Source organism: Tigriopus californicus, chromosome 6 (genome assembly GCF_007210705.1).
Source record: "Tigriopus californicus strain San Diego chromosome 6, Tcal_SD_v2.1, whole genome shotgun sequence".
In the NCBI taxonomy this organism is placed as follows: domain Eukaryota; kingdom Metazoa; phylum Arthropoda; class Copepoda; order Harpacticoida; family Harpacticidae; genus Tigriopus; species Tigriopus californicus.
In genome coordinates, this window is record NC_081445.1 from 9,617,143 (window position 1) to 9,624,831 (window position 7,689).

The following is a 7,689-nucleotide window of genomic DNA, read 5'->3' on the forward strand; positions in this document are numbered from 1 at the left end:
CAGATCTTAAGTAGATACTGTATTCTAAGAATCATCTTTCATATAGTGTTTGTTTACCATGGCTACGGGTAAAACGCTCTTTGAGCGAGATACCAAGAAACCCTTAGGCTTCTTCCCGAAACTCTACGAAACCGTGATCAATTCCTTGGGGAATGAATACTTGGAACGTATGGAAAACATCAAGGATGAAGAGCCGGCAGAGCTAATGAAGTAAGTGTACAGAAACAGTTATTCGCTAAAGTAAATGGTTAAGGTGAACTTCTAACACCCTGGGTTGAACAAGTATTAGTCTGGAATTTTGATAATGCTATTTTGGAAAACCAGAGTCTTTGGAAACGAATTTGAGTCCGGATTCGCCAACAAATATTCATTCTTTTTTTTAAATGTTGTCAGAAAACTGGCTTTATTCCGTGCTGAATTGACCAAGCAAGAAACCAGCTCTTGAGAATTCTATTTTGGAAAACCAGAGTCTTTGGAAACGAATTTGAGTCCGGATTCGCCAACAAATATTCATTCTTTTTGTAAAATGTTGTCAGAAAACTGGCTTTATTCCGTGCTGAATTGACCAAGCAAGAAACCAGCTCTTGAAAGATGATTGCATTAACCATGTTTAGCTGAGTTGAAACGAGATGAGTCTTTTAGTTTGACTTGAGTCTAGCATTTTTGAATGTAGCTCACACAGGTCTGCTGTTATTGGATTATAGCTCTATCTTCCAATATCAAATTTTCATTGGTTCAATCATAGAGCACTGGTATTCTATGGTTTATGGTTAATATTTAGTCAGCAAATCAGAGGCTCACACAGCCCATCACTAGTTTGAATTTTAAACAATTGGAGAGAAGACTCTTCCCGGCGGAACTTTCGTCTTCCTCAGTGTAATGGGCGTGGCAGTAAATATTTTGCAAAAGATTTTTGTCCCCAGAACATGAATGGGCATTGACCATTGTATTTTAAGTAGATCATACAAGAAGTGCGCATTACATTGCAAATATTGTCATTCATGTGACATTACCTATGCCAAATCATCTTCAAAGGGTAGTTTTCGAGCAAAATTGATCAGAAAATTAAATGTGCATGTGCATTGTCCTTGTGCAATATAATAGAAAATGTTGACCTTGTTCACGCCAAATTAGTTGCCACACACTCGAGATACTTAATTGGCAAAAAGCTCAAATGACAATAAAGATGGGGACTTTGTAGTAAAAGCAAGCCATGTATAGAGTAATATTCAAGTACCCCATGGGTAAACCAAATCCTTTTATTCTAAAGAGGTATTCTGAAAAAAGTAATTGAATTCTGAATAATTATATTTCAAAACAAATTCATTGTTATTAATTACATGTGATTGTTATTGTAATTGATTACATCTGAAACGAATGTATTTGTAATTAATTACATTTTTGAATGTAGCTCACACAGGTCTGTTGTTATTGGATTATAGCTCTATCTTCCAATATCAAATTTTCATTGGTTCAATCATAGAGCACTGGTATTCAATGGTTTATGGTTAATATTTAGTCTGTCACTGAATTGACAAAAATATTGTCTTCCTGATTCAACTAAATTTGTGACACACTAACAAACTCCTGTTCTTGGGTTTTATTCATTCATTTACAGTTTAATCAATGCAAGATATGAATCACAATGAAAAGGAACGGGTTAGAATATGTTTCCCTTGTAGGAGTCGAATTGCAAGAATCATTAAAGCCAAACTAGGAACAATGCACCTGCTAAAGAATTCTTGATAATTGAATAAAGAGTAAAGGATCCAAGGCTTTCATGCAAAATTTGGGATGCTTGTCAAAATGAAATTTTATCATTTTTCTGAGATTCTTTTTTCCATGAGTTTTGTATGTTATTGTGATGAATCTTATTTGGTTGGTGTCTTATCATTCCATGCTTAGATTTGTTTATGGACTGGACTCATTCAAGCGTACCCTGAAGATCCAAGAGAGTTATCCCGAGAAGAACCACCATGAGAGTAAAATAAAGCGAGAGTACGGGAATAAAGCTTACCAAGACAACAAAGACATTGACGCTCTTTACTTGTTCACTCAAGTGAGTTGGTTTGTAATGAAGTTCCCAATGGTTTCTTCAATCTTTTTTTACTTTACCCCCAGGCTGTCATCGCTGCTCCTTGTGATCCTGTTAGTGGCCAAGGGAAGGATTTGGCCATCGCCTTGGCCAATCGGTCGGCGGTCTTGTTCTCCTTGAAGCAGTTCTATTTGGCCATGGACGACATAAAGCTTGCGTTAGAGTCTGGATACCCTAAGGAGCTTCAATTTAAGTTATTGGAACGAAAAGTAAGAGGTTGATTGTTCTTCAGTGTTTCATCTGAGCAAAGAAAATAAAAGCGGTTGATTCCAGTTGAAGATACTGATGTTTTACAAGCAAATGAGGGATGCTCAAGACACTTGCAAAGCATTGATCAAGTCTTTGGACCATGCCAAATTGGACCCAAACAAGAAGCTGAAGCTCCAAAGGGAGACCCAACAAACCTTGAACTACTTCAACAAAATGCCGAGTGTCTACAATGATCTCAAAGTGGAAATGAGACCTAAACCGGACATTCCCACCATTAGAGACAGAAACAGCCTCTATCCAGCCTTGGCTAATTGCATCTCGTTCAAGTAATGAATTATTCATTCTCTTTTACAAGGACCGGTTTTCAGCGGTTTGAAGTTCTCTCTCCGGCACGCAAAGGAAACCAAACGCCACCATTAGAAATCTTATTTCGTGGCACTGTGTTCACGAGTGGCCAGAATCTAAGTTTCTAGCCACTTGTGAAGAAAATAGACATGATCTTAAGTCAAATTTGGCTTCTAGTGGTTTCAAGGGAAATGTATACCTTGAAAACTGGTTCTTGTAAAAGAAAACTGTGACTTCATTCTTTGCATACAGTTTATTCAAGTTCGGATCTCAAAAAGTCAGTCAACACCTTGACTGTGCTTATCAATTCCTCATTCCCTTTTGTGTGAAGAGAAGCTCTGGCAAGCCCCTTGCTCTTCTCCTCAAACTCGACGGCATGAAATGGGCGAATGCATTCAAGGTCTCTTGACCTTATCACCTTTCTTCAAACCTCACTTTTATAAACTCCATGCAAAGAATGCTCCCGCAATTGAATAAATAGCTATTCTTTTATGAAAACCAGTTTTCATGGGTAGAAAATTGACTCTCTACCACACAGAGGAAATCAACCGCAACTGTTAGAAACTTTATTTCAAGCTCTCTGTTCACAGGTGGCTGGAAATTAATTTTCCGGGCACTTGTGAAGCAAAAGCTGATTTCAACGCATGAAATGTTGGCTTCTAATTGTTTTGAGTCAAGAATATACCTCGAAAATCTGTCATAACAAAAGACAACTATTTATTCAAGGGCCGTCACTCCCTTTGCGCAACATGTATTCAAATTTGGAATGTACTTAACACTTTAAACTCATTTCAATGCCTTTTAATGCCTTCTTCTTTGAAGAGAAGCTCGGGGAAACCCCTTGCTCTTCTCTTCAAATTCGTTGTCATGAAAATGCTAACTTGTCAAAGGTGTCTCGACCAAATCAACTTTGTTCAAACCCTATCTTCATTCAATTTGCCCAAAGAAACAAACTGCCATTGAATAAATAGCTATAACCTGTAGATCTAAATGCAGATACATATTAAAAGGTTTCCAGTGTTTTTTTTTTTAATTGTAAGCCCAGCTGAAATCTTATTTTATTGACAAGATGCTTATGGATAGTGAAATCACATCCAATATTCGTTCCAGATATGCACCTGGGCGCGGTCGTTATGCTGTGGCTACTCGTGATATTGACGTGGGACAATTCATTTGTGTAGAAAAACCGATAGTTTCGAGAATTCTCCCAGAGTACATGGGATCCAATTGCGCTCATTGCTTCAAGTCGATGAAAGCCCCACTCCCATGTCCAGTTTCGACTCAATTCATGTTCTGCAGTTATGATTGCAGGTAAGTTTTTTCTGTTGAGAAGAAGAATAAGAAATGCAATATTACGATCATTTCCAGAAAGAAGGCTTTGGAAACTTATCATCCCTATGAGGCTCGAATTTCCGACTTTTTCTCAGCCTCGGGGATGAGCATCATTTGCTATTTGAGTTACAGGGCAATAACCTCCAAACCTTTAAAGTTCTTTTTGGATAATAAGGATAAATTTCAAGATCACAATGAGCAATCAGGAATTTCCAAGGACAAGGTAAATTGCCTAAAATTACTGACTTTGATTGCAGATTACTTTGTTTTTAAGATACGGGGCATGTCAAGTGAAAGAAATTCAAGGAAAAATGTGGTCTGGCACCCTGATTTTGGGCATTTTGTGGAGGGAGAACACAGACAAACATCAGTTAACTGGCACTATCCGCCCACTGAATTTTCAATAATCAAGTGATTTTGAGTGAGTTGTGTTACAAAACCCAACAAAATGAACATGATTGGTGTAAGTCGGTGAACGCACTATCTAATTGGCTCAATACCACAATGCTATCTGCTTAAAAAAGCAGGTAAAATGGAATAAATATCAAAATTCAATGCATGCACATTACGGTTTGGCTGGGCGTGTTGTCTTTGATTTTACTCCATAGAATAACGTCAGTTGTTCACGAACGCGTGCACTTGACAAGCCCTATTGGTTTTTAATTGATTACCCTATAGTAACGCAACCTCTCACAAAACTGTCTCCCTTCTTAAGATGACGGAATTACTCTTAAACAAGGAAATTATGCTTTGAGAATCACACCCCGTGGAAGGTATAACTCAATTTGCAGGTTGCCAAATATCTTTCCGATGATTATGGTAATTTGTTCAACCTGGTTACCCATCACGATGAAAGAAAGGTTGGCGACATCTTCCATCGAGCAATGTTTGCTGTCATGTTCTTACGGTGTCTCAAGAAATTCGGATATTTTGGCCAAGAGAGGACTGACATCAGCCCTGAAAATGACGATCTAACTGAGGATGAGCTTTTCATGGCTACCCTTCTCAACCATTTCTTAGAGGTCCTTCAATTTAATGCCCATGAAGTAGCCCAGGTTTGTTATTACTAATTACCTGAAATTTAACTAATACTTTAACTGAATATGTTTCAGGCCACAAATATTCATTTTTTTTTTACTGTCGTAGTGATCTAAATGAAGATTTCTTGTTCCATTCTAGTTTGAAATGCTAACTAAGAATCGAGAGGAAGGAGCCAGTTCCAATTATATTGGTGCGGGAGTGTATCCAACCTTAGCCATGTTCAATCATTCTTGCGATCCAAGCATTGTCCGATTTTATGTAGAGGACGTGGTGTGCGTGCAAGCCATCAAAAATATTCGTAAAGGCGAAGAGGTCTGCGAAAATTACGGACCCATTTTCTTCCACTCTAATCGAGAGGAAAGACAGGTGATACTTCTTTCTTTAAAGCTATATTTACCACATCATGTAATTATAATCAATCAACTTGACAAAAAACTGACTCATTGTAGAAGCAACTCAAGACCCAATATTGGTTTGAGTGTCAATGCATTGCTTGTACCGAGAATTGGCCATTAATGCACGAGATGACAGAGGATTATCTGAACTTCAGATGTCAGGATTGCAACGAAAAAGTTGTCTTCAATACTGCATCAAATAATCCATTGCTCCGATGTGTCTGTGGAACACCCATTCCTATGTTACAGGTAATCCGATCAAATTCAACGCTCGAGCTAATCCCTGCTCACGCAACCTGCCCGGTTGATCGACGAAACCTTTTGCATTTTAGGTGCTGAAAAAGATTGGAGAAACGGACATGATAAGTGCCAAGGCTAAAGAGGCCATGGAGAATGGCGATTTGGAGACGGCTCAGGATATGTATTGCAACTTTTTAACCACGTTAGATAAGTTCTTGATGCCACCATACCAAGACTACTTCAAAATCCAGCAAAGCATCTGGAAATGCATTTGGATGCGCTTTGGCAACCGCATTGTTCGATCCAAATTGAGAAAGCCCGCCAAAGTTGCAGCCACTGATGACTACGATACGGTGGATTAAGGACAAAAGACCTAACAGTGTGTTCCATAAAAATATTCTTAACAATGAAATGAATGACAAATATCAATGGAATAAGAAGATAAAGGCGGCTCTTTAGGTGGCAAATTCACTGAGGCGTTTCATGGAATACAGGAGGATGTGTTTCACATAAATAGTCTCTACGATGGACTTGATTCAATAAATATATAAGGCTGTTATGTTAGACAAGTACCCACAAGTAGTTGAAGGGACTACGCGTTTAATTGCTGAAAGGATGGATGGATTGGGAAGTACATCAATATTCACAATTGTACAAAGCTTAAAACCCTTCAACTCCTGTGTACTGAACCGGAAAGGCAGCTTTTTAGCTTAAAGGACCTTAGGGCTCCCATCTTTAGCAAAAGAGGGTTCAGGAGTAAATATATAAAATGCTTAACTCAGTCTCAAAAATAGCAATAATAATATAAAAATAGTTAATGCTTAATTTGAGGTACACATATTTATGTCAATATAAGTCCAAACTTGTTGAATTTCTTGAGGTCAATGAAGTCCTTCCTCCCAGCCAGCACGGTTTCCGAGCACATTTTAGCACGGTTACCCAACTGATTGAGCATTTAGAGCAGGTCATTGAGGGACTGGAAAGGCATGAGTCAGTTGATGTTATCTATCTTGATTTTGCCAAGGCCTTTGATAAAGTAGATCATGGCCTTTTATTGAATAGACTTCATGACATTGGGATCCAAGGCAATGTTCTCAATTGGATAAGAAGCTTCATTCATGATAGGAAGCAAAATGTTAAGGTTGAGGGATCCCTTAGTGACATACATGATGTCAAGTCAGGTGTTCCCCAGGGCTCCATCTTAGGGCCCCTCTTTTTTATAATATTCGTTGCCCCGCTTCAAAAGCTTAGTATTACTGCCAGTCTCTCCTCTTCCGCTCAATGACCTTCGGGTCAACTCCTTTAAATACTCTACTCGTAGTTAATAGAGGGAAAGATATTGAGCACGTCTCATCTATGAAAGACTTATGTGTAGTCCTCCAAAATAATGGAAAGTTCGATGAGCATATACAGTTGAAGGTGGGTAAAGCTTTTCAAATGTGTGGTTGGATATATCGCGCATTTAAGTCCAGAGACAGCATCACTATGCTAACTCTGTTCAAGTCGATTGTTCAACCACATCTTGAATATGCTTCACCCATTTGGGCTCCAATGTGTTCAGCAGGTTTGCAAAGGGTCGAGCAAGTCCAAAGATGTTTCACTAGGAACATCACAGGAATGAGAGAATACTAAAAAAGTTGGGACTGTATAGTGTTCAGAGAAGGTACGAAAGGTATTTGATACTGTACGTCTTCAAAAGCATCCATGAGCTTTGTCCCAACCCAGGATTTAGGCTCAATTATAGTGACCGTAGAGGCTTAATGTGCGTATTGAGAGCACCCTCAAGTCCTCCAGAATCTAGGCTAGTTCGAACAATGAAGTCCACTTCTCTTCTTTCTCGGGCACCTTCATTTTTTAACTTGCTTCCCTCTAATATTCGTAGGGAATACGTAAGACTTGTTGATCTGGTTGCATCTTTCAAGTCAGACTTGGACAAATTTTTAGATAGCATTCCTGATCAACCATATATTCAAGGACTAGCTCGGTCTTCCAACTCAAATTTGTTGGTAGACCAAATATCAGGTAAATATT

At 38.6% G+C, this 7,689-nt stretch overlaps 1 protein-coding gene across 1 annotated transcript; it reads left to right on the forward strand.

Annotated features, from left to right (window-relative positions):
• Window positions 1-46: 46 nt before the first annotated feature.
• LOC131882402 (SET and MYND domain-containing protein 4-like) lies at window positions 47-6,182 on the forward strand (the record flags this gene model as incomplete). The annotated part of the gene is given in 10 exon segments (XM_059229536.1): window positions 47-210; window positions 1,906-2,059; window positions 2,122-2,304; window positions 2,369-2,631; window positions 3,761-3,961; window positions 4,019-4,205; window positions 4,774-5,037; window positions 5,162-5,389; window positions 5,473-5,667; window positions 5,751-6,182. Coding segments are annotated over 10 exon segments (2,097 nt in total). The 3' UTR covers window positions 6,021-6,182.
• Between the last annotated feature and the right edge of the window lie 1,507 nt (window positions 6,183-7,689).